Here is a 12,103-nt window from a genome sequence, read left to right on the forward strand (position 1 = left end):
TCCGTGGTGGGCCGCCTTCACTACCAATTTGCAGTCCTCCCATTTGGCCTTTCTACAGCTCCGAGGGTATTCACAAAATGCATGGCCGTCGTTGTGGCACATCTTCGGCGCAGTCGTATCCACGTGTTCCCTTACCTAGACGATTGGTTAATTCGGGGCACGTCGGAGCTACAGGTTTGCAGCCACGTCCGCAGGATCACCGGCCTGTTTGCCACCTTGGGCCTCATGATCAACGTAGACAAGTCCACCCTGCTCCCCACGCAGAGGGTGGAGTTCATCGGGGCCGTCCTGGACCCCACAGTGGCCAGGGCCCTTCTGCCGTTGCCAAGGTTCCAGGCGTTGTCGGCGATCGTTCAGCGATTGCGGGCAGCCCCCTTAACATCAATACGGACATGTCTAACCCTGTTAGGCCACATGGCAGCATGCACATTTGTGACCGGTTACGCTCGGCTCCGCATGAGGCCCCTCCAGTCGTGGCTCATCGCACATTACCGGCCGGCAAGGCAACCACTAGACATGCTGATCACAATTCCCCAGGGGGTGTTGGATTCTCTCAGCTGGTGGCTAGACCAGTCCGTAGTGTGTGCGGGGCTCCCATTCCACCCACCCCAGCCCTCGGTGTCCCTAACGACGGATGCCTCAGATCTTGGCTGGGGGGCCCACCTGGGATCCCTGAGAACACAGGGCCTGTGGTCCCCGCAGGAGGTGAAGCTGCACATCAACATGCGGGAGTTGAGAGCGGTCCGCCTTGCTTGTCAAACGTTCTGTCACCAGCTTCGGGGTCGTTGTGTCGCGGTGTTTACCGACAACACGACGACCATGTACTATATCAACAAGCAGGGCGGCACCAGATCCTCTCCCCTATGTCACGAGGCGATGCAACTCTGGGACTTCTGTGTAGCCCACTCCATTCACCTCACGGCTTCCTTTCTCCCCGGAGTACGGAACACGCTGGCGGACCGCCTGAGCAGATCCTTCCTTTCACACGAGCGGTCCCTTCGCCCGGACGTCGCCCTCTCGATCTTCCAGAGGTGGGGTTATCCCCGTGTGGACCTCTTCGCGTCCGGGGGGAACAGGAAATGCCAGGCGTTCTGCTCTTTTCAGGGCAGAGAACCCGGGTCTATAGCGGATGCCTTCCTTATTCCGTGAACAACCCACTTGTTCTATGCGTTTCCCCCGTTCCCGCTGGTCCACAGGGTCCTTCTGAAGGTGCGCAGGGACAGGGCCCGCGTGATCATGGTAGCCCCGGCGTGGCCCAGGCAGCATTGGTACCCCATGTTGCTGGACCTGGCCATAGCCGACCCAGTTCCCCTGCCCCTTCACCCGGACCTGATCACCCAGGAACACGGGACTCTCTGTCACCCGGACCTGCAGTCGCTGCACCTAGCGGCGTGGCTCCTGCGTGGCTGACCAGTTCTGAACTGCGCTGCTCCACCCCGATACGGGAGGTACTCTTGGGCAGCAGGAAGCCTTCCACTAGAGCGACATACTCGGCCAAGTGGAAGCGTTTCTCCTGTTGGTGCGTGGAGAAAGGTCTCCGCCCGATGGAAGTTTCGGTGGCCAATATTTTAGACTATATTTGGTCCCTCAAACAACAGGGCCTGGTGATATCGTCCTTGCGGGTCCACCTGGCGGCTATCTCCACCTTTCACCCGGGTGGGGATGGCCGCTCCGTTTTTTCTCACCCGACGGTGACTAGATTCCTGAAGGGGCTGGAACGTTTGTACCCTAACGTCCGACTCCCTGCCCCAACCTGGGATCTTAACCTGGTGTTGTCTCGGCTCATGGGGCCCCCCTTCGAGCCGTTAGCTACTTGCTCCCTACTCTATCTCTCTTGGAAGACTGCCTTTCTAGTAGCTATCACCTCAGCTAGACGGGTGTCGGAACTCCGGGCTCTCATGGTAGACCCCCCGTATACAGTCTTCCATAAAGATAAGGTGCAGCTGAGGCCACACCCTGCCTTTCTCCCCAAGGTGGTCTCAGCCTTCCACGTCAACCAAGAGATATTCCTCCCGGTTTTTTTCCCGAAACCTCACTCTTCAGGCAGGGAGCAACAGCTCCACTCGCTTGATGTCCGTAGGGCTCTCGCGTTTTATGTGGAGAGGACCAAGCCGTTCCGCAAATCCCCCCAGCTTTTCGTGGCAGTAGCGGACCGCATGAAGGGGCTTCCCATTTCTTCGCAGAGGTTATCCTCGTGGGTAACGTCCTGTATCAGAACCTGCTATGACTTGGCCCACGTCCCTACGGGCCGTGTGACTGCGCATTCTACCAGGGCGCAGGCGTCGTCGCTGGCTTTCCTCCCCCGTGTGCCCATCCAGGAAATCTGTCGGGCAGCGACCTGGTCATCGGTCCACACCTTTGCTTCCCACTACGCCCTGGTCCAGCAGTCAAGAGAGGACGCGGCCTTCGGATCTGCAGTGCTCCATGCCGCGACTTCTCACTCCGACCCCACCGCCTAGGTATGGCTTGGGATTCACCTAACTGGAATGGATGTGAGCAATCACTCGAAGAAGAAAAGACGGTTACTCACCTTTGTAACTGTTCTTCGAGATGTGTTGCTCACATCCATTCCACACCCGCCCTCCTTCCCCACTGTCGGAGTAGCCGGCAAGAAGGAACTGAGGAGCGGGTGGGCCGGCAGGGGTATATATCGAGCGCCATGGCGGCGCCACTCTAGGGGGCGACCTGCCGGCCCACTGGAGTTGCTAGGGTAAAAAAGTTTCCGATGAGCGTGCACGCGCGGCGCGCACACCTAACTGGAATGGATGTGAGCAACACATCTCGAAGAACAACAGTTACAAAGGTGAGTAACCGTCTTTTCTATGCTCATGAGAACAGAAGTAAAGGGAAAAGGTGGGGATGCTACAATTGCTATCAGTCAACTAAAATTAAAAATAACTTACTTTGCCTCTTTTGCTGCATGTCACTGTATTCTACCCTAGCTCCTGTCTTTCACTGCATGGTGTTCAGCCTGTAAAGCGAGGGATGCATTCTGCTGTTGATGTAAACTTACACCAGTGTAATTCCATTGACCAGTGAATTTGCTAAATTTAAATGATTTGTAGTTACAAACTAGATTAAAGCAGGAAGCTGCTACATACCATTTTCTGATTCAATACACACTGTCCAAACTGAGCACTGAATGAGGAAGGGCTTGTTGCAAAAAGCATATGATTGTGTAATTAGAGCCTGTGTGTGTGTGTGTACACATGCACACACAAGGAAATAGAGTTAGGTTTGCGCAGACAACCTTAAACGCACCAAAGTTTACTTTATAACCTTAATGTTCTTCTAATACTGAGATTTCTATCTGGAATTTCTGGTGGGATAGTGGTAGAGGATGTTTAAGGGGGCGTGGGGAAATTAAAGGGTAACAGCCTGAAATGTAGACTGAATTCCAGATATTACATATTTAGACTCATGTCCTGCTATTAGCAGTATTTAATATTTAATCCTATTTAATTCTTCTCTGACAAACTTAAGGCAGTTCAATCTCACTGAAATGTGGTGCCCAGAAATGTTAACTAAGACCAAAGAGAGAGGGGAATGATCCCCTCCATGCCCATGCTGAGATGCCTTTTTTGTATGCGATCCCAAATCACACTACTTTTTTTGCAGAGATTATATTGGAAACTCGGGTCTAAATTTCTGTCAACTCTGACTGCATGACCACTCCTAACATCACTGCTTTCCAAGTGTCTTGGTACCACAGAATATCTGGGGGTATCATATTTTTGTTCCTATATTAGTGGCCTTTTTTTCAAGTTTAACTTTGTGATACTTCTAGGACCCATGTATATTGTCACTCTTGAGAATAGCACCTGTTGTTACTTAAAGCCTACAGCCTTATAAGATGGGTTCACTGGCAAGCACATGAGTGCTCTGGAGAATGTTCGCCCAAGTCTGTATAAAGAAGTTCAGTTTCCCAGCCTCTCTCGAATTCCTTTCCCCTGAATTTCAGATCCAAGGTTGTATAGAGCTAACTTAACAAATTTCTGTTTTAGGGCTCTTTGACAGTCCCCCAGGGTCAGATGATGCGAAGCTCATTGACATATTTTACCCTGGAGATCAGCAGTCTGTGACATTTGGAACCAAATCCCGGGTAGGGATGGGAGGAATGGAGGCCAAGGTAGGAGAAGCTTGAAGCCTGTGCTGCTTTGTTCTTCAGCGGGCAAAATCAATGTTCTGCAATGGTATGAGGTTCCCTTTACCTTTCTCCTGGGCCATTTTAGACCCATTTGAATAAAAATGTATTTTACACTATTCTCTTGCATCACATATTGAATTTGACCAGTTACATCTGTCTCCTTCCTGTTTTGATACATGTTGCCTGCTCCTAAAGGAGGAGATTGGGAGTCTTAGTCCTCTGTATACATATTTGTGTTCTATTACAGAAGGATTAAATACCCCCCCCCTTGGTGGGGGTGGGAGACGACTCCTGAGCCTTCTCCTTGGGGATAAGTGAATTGCAGGATCCTTGGGGCAGGGACTTGTTTTTTTCTTCTGAGTGCCATACATACATGACACTCAAATATCCATTACTATGAATGCATGAGGGTGGTGGATTTCATGAGACATCTAGACAAACTTCGAATGAATGCTGGAAAGGAGTCCATTGTTGTGGTTTATATTAGTACCAATTACTTAGTTAGGTGTTGGGGAGATTTCCTAAAATCTGCAGTAAATGTTGATTATTAGGAAAGAGGCTTAAATCCAATGCCTCTACAGTCCTGTTATCTAAAGTGGTTTTAGTTCCATATGAAGGGCTGGCTAGATAAGGTGAACTTCAGAGTCTCAATGTATGAATGAGAAGATAGTGTAAAGAGGAGGGTTTTAATTTTAATATAACACAAGCTTTGGGGAGAGAAGAGAGCTTATATAAAAATGAATTCCCTCAACCAAAATGAAGCTGTCTTCTTGCATAGAACTTAAACTGGGAGCTCAGAGAAAGCTGCAGGTGCAGAGGAGCACTCATTGTGTACGAGGGCACCTGTTGGGGATATCCCTATTTTAAAAGGCAAGTCTGAATTTCCTAGTAAAGGTTTGGACTTTAATTACATCTGAAATGATGAGATGAACTGAGATCAGAGGTATGTTCTGGAAAAGCTCCACAGTGCCAGACAAATGGGTTAAATAAAAGCAGACCCTTGATCAAAACAATACTATACATGTCTGTATATTGAGAGAATCTTAAAAAGAAAAATAAGCAAACTAGACAGTCTAGAAAGTGGAAGAGGAACTTGACATAATAGGCATATCTGAAATGTGGAATCCCCCAAGTCAAGGTGGCACTGTAATACTGGCCTGTAAATTATTCAGGAAAGTAGCAGAGGTGAGAAAGCAACCCTGTATCTGAAAGATTCCATAAAATCAGAGTTTTTTTCAATGAGGAGGACCGTACACCACAATCTGTAGTGATACAAATATAGTCAAACCTCGCAATAACGTGCCCCGCTATAACACGAAATCGCATATAACACGATCATAGGTTGGCTCCCCTTTAAAGCAGATACAACTTAGATAATGTTTTCACAGTACTGTACAGTGCCAGTGGTCCCCAACACCATTGCAGGGGAGAGAAGCTGCAGCCCCGCGCCTGCCGGGGACAGAGAGCTCCGGGGCTGTGGGCACCAGTGCTCTCTGTCCCCGGCAGATGCAGGGCTGCGGCTTCTTTCTGGCTTCAAGAGAAGCTGCAGCTCCCCACCTGTCAGGGAGAGAGAACTCCGGGGCTGCGGGTGCCAGTGCTCTCTGTCCCTGGAAGGTGCGGGGCCGTGGCTTCTCTTGAAGCTGGAAAGAAGCCGTGGCCCCGCACCTGCCGGGGACAAAGAGCACCAGCGCCTGCAGCCCTGGAGTTCTCTGTCCCTGGCAGGCGGGGGGCCACGGCTCCTCTCCCCTGCTGGGCACTAGGCACTAGGGGCACTAGGCAGCGCACATTGATGCAGCACTTTGGGGACCACTGACAGACTGACTGGTTTGAAACCCCACTATATTGCGACCCCGCATTTAGCGCGATGGAAGTTTTTGGACCCCCAAACGTCACATTATAGCGAGGTTTCACTGTACCAAGTAATAATACAAATATACTGGTATGGTTATGCTACCTGCATTCTAACCAGGAAGGGAATGAGGAAGATCAGAGGCAATTAAATATAATAAAGCAGTAACAGATGACTCAGATACCATATATGAATAGGTGAGATGTCGCAGTGAGATAAGGTTTCAGAGAAGCCATTTCTTGATACCTTAAATGATTGCTCTCTGGAGTACATGAAGAGAGGCTGTTCTTGGCTTAGTGCTAAGCAGCATGCAGGAGCTGGTAAAAGAAGTATTTATAATTAACCCATAATGTAATATTGACCACTGTATAACAAAATTAGATGCTTAAGTGGGATCATAGAAAATCCAGCACTGTGACATTAACTTTGGAAAGGAAACTTAAAACAAAAAAATTGAGGAAGCACATCCAAAGGGCCTTAAAATCAAAAGTGAGGAAATTAAAGTCTTCAGTCTTGGCACTGGAGCCCCCTGAGCAGAAAAGGAAGGAGGAGGGCAAGAAAAATGGAAACTTAGCCCTAGTGGGACAAACAGCCTGAACTATAACAGGTGAACCATGGGATAGAAATCAGAGGGTCACAAAGTATTTTGAATAGCAATTAACAAAGGCATAGAAACAACAAGAAATTCTTTATATTGGAAGTAGGAGGCCCATGAGAGAATTGTTGGATCCACTGGAGTACAGAAATCTGTTAATATTTACTATTGTTTTGCCTAGAGCCCAACCAAGAACCAGGTGTGACAGGTTGGATCACAGAAACCCCCTTGGGAACTGCCAACTGATGTGCCAAGACTACTTCTGCCCCTGCTTTCCCTGCCAGCCTGGGAATCCAGCACCCTGTCTTGTTGAGCCAGACACGCCAGTCTGCTCCAACTCAGACCCAGGGTCTGAACCACGTGCCCCAAAGCTGTAGACTTAACTGAAAGCAACTTATGGAAGTGTTCCTGTCTTTAACACTCAGATACCTAACTCTCAATGGGGTCTAAACCCCAAATAAATCCGTTTTGCCCTATATAAAGCTTATACAGGGTAAATGTATAAATTGTTTGCCTTCTATAACACTGATAGAGAGAGATGCACAGCAGTTTGCCACCCCACCCCACCCCACCCCAAGTATTAATACATAGTCTGGATTAAATAATAAATAAAAAGTGATTTTATTAATACAGAAAGTAGGATTTAAGTGTTTCAAAGTAGTAACAAACAGAACCAAGTGAATTACCACGCAAAATAAAATAGAACACACAAGTCTATGTCTAAGAAAACTGAATACAAATAAAATCTCACCAGTTCCAGTAAGCTTCCTTTTACAGACTAATCTCCTCCTAGTCTGGGTCCAGCAATCACTCACACCCCCTGTAGTTACTGTCCTTTGTTCCAGTCTCTTTCAAGTATCCTTAGGGGTGGAGAGCCTATGTCTTTAGCCAGCTGAAGACAAAATGGAGGGGTCTCCCATGGGTTTAAGTAGATTTTCTCTTGTGGGTGGAGACCCCCCGCTCTCTCATATGCAAAGTCCAGCTCCAAGATGGAGTTTTGGAGTCACATGGGCAAGTCACATGTCCATGCATGACTGAGTTTCTTACCAGCCAAGCCACATTTGTGGGAAAGCTCCGATGTGAATTGGTGTCTTCGAATTCATCGTTGGCTTAAGTGGTTCTTGACTGGGCACTTAATTTGCACACTCCTTTCCCAAGAAGCTGACCAAATGCTTTACTAAGGCTATCAAGCAAGTATATAGCCAGTATTCCTAACTTCAAGTAAAAAAAAAAAAAGATAAATGCATACAAATAGGGGGAATGTATTCAGTAGATCATATCCTTTACATAGATATGTTACATGGCATATGTATGTCATAGTATAATTCCCAAATCTGAACCTTAGCGTCCAAAATATGGGTACTAGCATGAATTCCCCTAAGCTTAATTACCAGCTTAGATCCTGTAGTGCTGCCACCAATCAGGACTTAGAGTAGAGCACCTGATAGACTCTGGTCTCCCCCAAAACCTTCCCTGGGGACCCCAAGACCCAAATTCCTTGAGTCTCACAACAAAGGGGAATAAACCATTTCCCTTCCCCCTCCTTTCTTCCTCCCAGCTCTTTCCCACCCTGGGTACACTAGGAGATCACCGTGATTCAACTCCTTGAATCATCATACAGAGAGGAATGATACCTTCCCCCAGAGGCAATCCAGATTCAAGTTCCGTGAATCTAAAACAGAGGGATTCCCCCTTCTCCCCTCCCTCCCTGTTAAGTACAGACTCAATTCCCTTGAGCCTCAACAAGGAGAAAAAATCAGACAGGTCTTAAAAGCAAAACTTTTAATAAAAAGAAAGAAAAAAGTAAAAGGTCTGTCTCTGCAATTTAGATGGTAAAAAGTTACAGGTTCTGTCAGCTTATAGAAACTAAAAAGAAGCCTCCCCCAGCAAGTACAATTTAAAATACTTCCAGCAAACTACACAATTGCAAATAAAGGAAAAGAAATAAAAAGACTATACCGCCTTTCTACCTTTTTACCCACAAAATGGGAATAGAAGATTAGAGAGCCTGTAGGTACGTGTGGTCACTCTCAGAGTCCAGAGAGAACAAAGGAAAACCCAAAAACACACACAAAGGCTTCCCTCCACCGAGATTTGAAAGTATCTTGTCTCCTGATTGGTCCTCTGGTCAGGTGTTGCAGGTCACTGTTTGTTAACCCTTTACAGGTGAAAGAGACATTAACCCTTAGCTATCTGTTTATGACATGCCCCCCAAATCGCAGACAGTGGGGAACCTCACTGGCGGTGATTTCTTCCTAGAACTTTAGAATAAACAGATTAATACAACACATGCACCTTTACATATACTACTAAGTATGTAAACTACAAGACTTTCTACATTTCAAGGACAAATTTCAACCAGTGGATTCTGGGAAACTTTCATGAGAGAGTGCATCAGCTACTTTGTTAGAAGCTCCTGGAATGTGTTGAATTTCAAAATCTAAATCTTGGAGAGCTAAACTCCATCGAAGCAGTTTTTTGTTGTTCCTCTTGGCAGTATGAAGCCACTTTAGCGCAGCATGCTCGTTTGTAGCTGGAACTGCCGTCCCCAAACGTATGGGCATAGCTTTTCCAGGGCGTATACAATGGCGTAGCATTCCTTTTCACTGACTGACCAGTGACTTTCCCTCTCAGACAGTTTCTTGCTGAGAAACACGACAGGATGGAAGTTGTGATCCGGTCCTTCCTGCATGAGAACTGCTCCTATACCACACTCAGATGCATCTGTGGTTACTAGGAATGGTTTGTCAAAGTCCAGGGCCCTTAGCACAGGGTCCGACATGAGCGTCGCCTTAAGCTGGGTAAAGGCCTTCTGACACTCATTAGTCCACTTGACTGCATGTGGCTGGGTCTTTTTGGTCAGGTCGGTCAGTGGGGCAGCGATTTGGCTGTAGTGTGGTACAAATCGCCTGTAATACCCGGCCAAGCCTAAGAAGGATTGGACCTGTTTCTTGGACTTTGGGACAGGCCACTTTTGGATAGCATCCACCTTGGCCTGTAGGGGGTTTATGGTTCCTCGACCCATCTGGTGTTCCAGGTAAGTCACTCTGTTTTGGCCTATTTGACACTTTTTGGCCTTAACAGTTAGTCCTGCCTGCCTGGTGCGTTCAAAGACTTTTTCCAGGTGTTCTAGGTGTTCGGGCCATGAATCTGAAAAAATGGCCACATCATCGAGGTAGGCAACTGCATATTCTCCCAATACTGCTAGTAGACCATCTACCAGCCTCTGGAAGATGGCGGGTGCATTTCGCAGCCCGAAAGGAAGTACATTAAATTCATACACCCCCGCATGGGTGATGAATGCTGAACTTTCCTTGGCAGGTTCATCTAGCGGTACTTGCCAGTACCCCTGGGTTAAGTCTATTGTAGATATGAATTGGGCATGTCCCAACTTTTCCAATAGCTCATCGGTGCGTGGCATTGGATAGTTGTCTGGACGAGTTACCGCATTTAGCTTACGGTAGTCCACGCAAAAGCGTATTTCCCCATCTGGTTTGGGTACCAGAACCACTGGAGAGGACCATGCACTGGTAGAGGGGCGGATTATACCCATTTGTAGCATGTTCTGGATCTCCCGTTCTATAGCAGCTTGGGCGTGAGGAGACACTTGATAGGGTTGGGTTCTAATTGGGTGAGCATTACCTGTGTCAATGGAGTGGTATGCCCGTTCAGTCTGTCCTGGGGTGGCTGAGAACAATGGGGCGAAGCTAGTGCACAGCTCCTTGATTTGTTGCCGCTGCAGACGTTCCAGGGTTGTGGAGAGATTCACCTCTTCCACGCCACCATCACTTTTTCCTTCATAGACACCTTCAGGCCACTCAGCATCATCTCCTCTCTGGACTGTAAACTGACAAACCTGTAAGTCTCTGGAATAAAAGGGCTTGAGAGAATTAACATGTTACACTTTGGGCTTTAGGAAGGAATTGGGAAATGCTATGAGGTAGTTAACAGCTCCCAGGTGCTCTTGGACCGTGAATGGCCCTTCCCATGATGCTTCCATCTTATGGGCCTGTTGCACCTTCAAGACCATAACCTGGTCTCCTACCTTGAAGGAACGCTCTCTGGTATGTCTGTCATGCCAGGCCTTTTGCTCTTCCTGAGCATCCTTTAGGTTTTCTTTAGCAAGGGCTAAAGAGTGTCGGAGGGTGCTTTGTAGGTTGCTTACAAAGTCCAGAATATTAGTCCCTGGAGAAGGCGTAAACCCATCCCATTGCTGCTTCACCAACTGTAATGGCCCCTTAACCTCGTGGCCATACACAAGTTCAAATGGTGAAAACCCTAAACTGGGATGTGGTACAGCCCTGTAGGCAAAAAGCAACTGCTGCAACACTAGGTCCCAGTTATTGGAGTGTTCATTGACGAATTTACGTATCATGGCCCTCAAAGTTCCATTAAACCTTTCCACCAGGCCATTGGTTTGATGGTGGTACGGGGTGGCAACCAAGTAGTTCACCCCATGAGTTTCCCACAGTTTTTTCATGGTTCCTGCCAGGAAATTAGATCCTGAATCTGTAAGGATGTCGGAGGGCCAACCTACCATGGCAGAAATGTCTGTTAGGGCCTGGCACACCACTTTTGCCCTGGTGTTGCCTAGAGCTGTTGCTTCCGGCCATCGGGTAGCAAAGTCCACGAAAGTCAGTATGTACTGCTTTCCTCTGGGGGTCTTTTTTGGGAAAGGACCCAGAATATCCACAGCTACTGGCTGAAATGGGACCTCAATTATGGGGAGTGGCTGGAGAGGGGCCTTGACCTGGTCTTGGGGCTTTCCCACTCTTTGGCATATCTCACAAGAGCGGACATACTTGGCAATGTCCTTGCCCATCCTCTCCCAGTGGAAGGACTTCCCCAACCGGTCTTTGGTTCTGTTCACCCCAGAATGGCCACTGGGATGATCATGGGCTAAGCTTAAGAGCTTCCCCCGGTACTTAGTTGGAACCACCAACTGTTTTTGCGGGTGCCAGTCTTCCTGGTGTTCACCAGAAAGAGTCTCCTTGTATAAAAGTCCTTGTTCTACAACAAACCGGGATCGATTAGAAGAGCTGAGAGGCGGTGGGGTGCTCCGTGCCGCCACCCAAGCTTTCTGAAGGCTGTCATCTGCTTCCTGCTCAGTCTGGAACTGTTCCCTTGAAGCTGGAGACACCAGTTCTTTCTTAGACTGTGGACTTGGGCTTGGTCCCTCTGGAAGCGATGTAGGTGATGGGGTTGTTTCCGCTGCTGGTGAGCGGCTCTTCGCTGGTGCACCAGGGGGTATTTCAGGCTCTGGCTGAGCCTCTTGGGCGTGGTTGCTGCTTATGCCAGTTCAGGCTCACTGGCGCCCTCTGGCATTGGGGTTGAAGATGGGTTTGCAAGCGCTGGTGTCAGTGCTGGCAGCGGTTCTGAGGCTGGTTGCTTTTCCAGGTCTGGGTTTGGGACTGGAGTCACTGTGGCTGTTTCAGTCGTTGGCAGGGGATCCGGGTCCACTACCTCTGTCTGGGTCTCTGTTCTATCATGTACTGGTCTTCAAAGATGTTGT

At 48.3% G+C, this 12,103-nt stretch overlaps 2 protein-coding genes across 5 annotated transcripts in view; both read left to right on the top strand.

Moving 5' to 3' along the window:
- Positions 1–12,103, top strand: part of ABCC2 (ATP binding cassette subfamily C member 2) — a 529,482-nt gene that overhangs the window by 482,078 nt on the left and 35,301 nt on the right. The window lies entirely within an intron of this gene.
- Positions 1–12,103, top strand: part of ALDH18A1 (aldehyde dehydrogenase 18 family member A1) — a 134,482-nt gene that overhangs the window by 73,803 nt on the left and 48,576 nt on the right. For all 4 annotated transcript variants that reach the window (XM_050958793.1, XM_050958795.1, XM_050958794.1 and 1 more), the window contains one exon: positions 4,005–4,129. In XM_050958793.1, the coding sequence (XP_050814750.1) occupies positions 4,005–4,129 (125 nt within the window). The remainder of the gene's footprint in view (positions 1–4,004; positions 4,130–12,103) is intronic.

The sequence above is a fragment of the Gopherus flavomarginatus genome, chromosome 6 (genome assembly GCF_025201925.1).
Source record: "Gopherus flavomarginatus isolate rGopFla2 chromosome 6, rGopFla2.mat.asm, whole genome shotgun sequence".
Taxonomy (NCBI): Eukaryota; Metazoa; Chordata; order Testudines; family Testudinidae; genus Gopherus; species Gopherus flavomarginatus.